Source organism: Perkinsus marinus (genome assembly GCF_000006405.1).
Source record: "Perkinsus marinus ATCC 50983 genomic scaffold scf_1104296970020, whole genome shotgun sequence".
NCBI classification, from domain to species: Eukaryota; Perkinsozoa; order Perkinsida; family Perkinsidae; genus Perkinsus; species Perkinsus marinus.
This window is the reverse complement of record NW_003202607.1, coordinates 1-957: the sequence shown is the minus strand read 5'-3', so window position 1 is coordinate 957 and position 957 is coordinate 1. Positions and strand designations below refer to the sequence as shown.

At 47.4% G+C, this 957-nt stretch overlaps 1 protein-coding gene across 1 annotated transcript; it reads left to right on the top strand.

The window, feature by feature from the left end:
* Pmar_PMAR009614 (hypothetical protein) lies at nucleotides 1-957 on the top strand. Its single transcript, XM_002767787.1, has 4 exons — nucleotides 1-62; nucleotides 107-260; nucleotides 310-460; nucleotides 508-957. Exons 2-4 carry the CDS (start codon nucleotides 176-178, stop codon nucleotides 731-733), a joined length of 462 nt encoding a protein of 153 aa, XP_002767833.1. The 5' UTR covers nucleotides 1-62; nucleotides 107-175; the 3' UTR covers nucleotides 734-957.

Genomic DNA, 957 nt, shown 5'->3' with positions numbered 1-957 from the left:
GTTTCGCACACTCTATCACATTCGGCTTTACTCTTGCTGTCTTTACTAACTTATGTCAATTTGTGAGTCACTTCGCCTCTTCTTCCAATCAGCGGTCTATGCTTAGGTCTTCGTCGGTACTAGAAGAAAAAGGAAAGATGTGAAGCCCCACCTCAGGAAGTGGGGTCCGTTCTACATGATCCTCGTGGCCACAGTCGCTGTCATGATGGATTTGCTTCGACACGTATTGATGGATGCTGAGAGCTGGAAACTCCAGGATCGTAAGCCTCGCCAGTTGCTCATCATGTTGATCATCGCTGTTCCCCTCAGCTATCACTGGAAAAGAGTACAAGTTCCACTTCGGCAGCTGCGTGTACAACGTCCCCACTGTCGCACAAGGGCAGGAGGGGGAATGTCCCGATGCTGGTGTAGGGCCTGTTGAGGTCACCACTTCGAATGCTCTGGGCGTATACATGCCGATGTGAGTAGTTTCTACCAGTGCTGGTCATTCTCAGTCTTCTTGCACAGGTACAACGCGGACGGCTCACACTCCTTCTACGGCATTTTCTTTACCTTCGTGTTGACGTACTTGGGCTATTTCCTCCTCTTTTTCTCGATATGTTGGTTCACGGGTTTACCAAGGAAATTAGCCAAGCAATGTCGTAGCCTAGACTGGAAGGGGTGCTGGGCTGGTTGTTGCGCGATGTGCACATCTAAGCGCAGGAAGGTTCCCCAGGGTTCAGATACAGTTTAACATGGACTTCGTGCGTGTTCACTTTTTGGTCGGATTAATAGTCATTTCAGTCAATTGTCGTCGTCGATTTTGAGAAGCCGAATGTGTGCATACTCGAGCTCAACGAATGACGCTACTTTGAAAAAGTTCGATCAAAGTAGCTGATAGTTGTGCTTTGCAGAGTTATGTTTTCTACTCATAACAGGCAACCTGTTTATGATATCTTTGATGTTTATCTATCATCT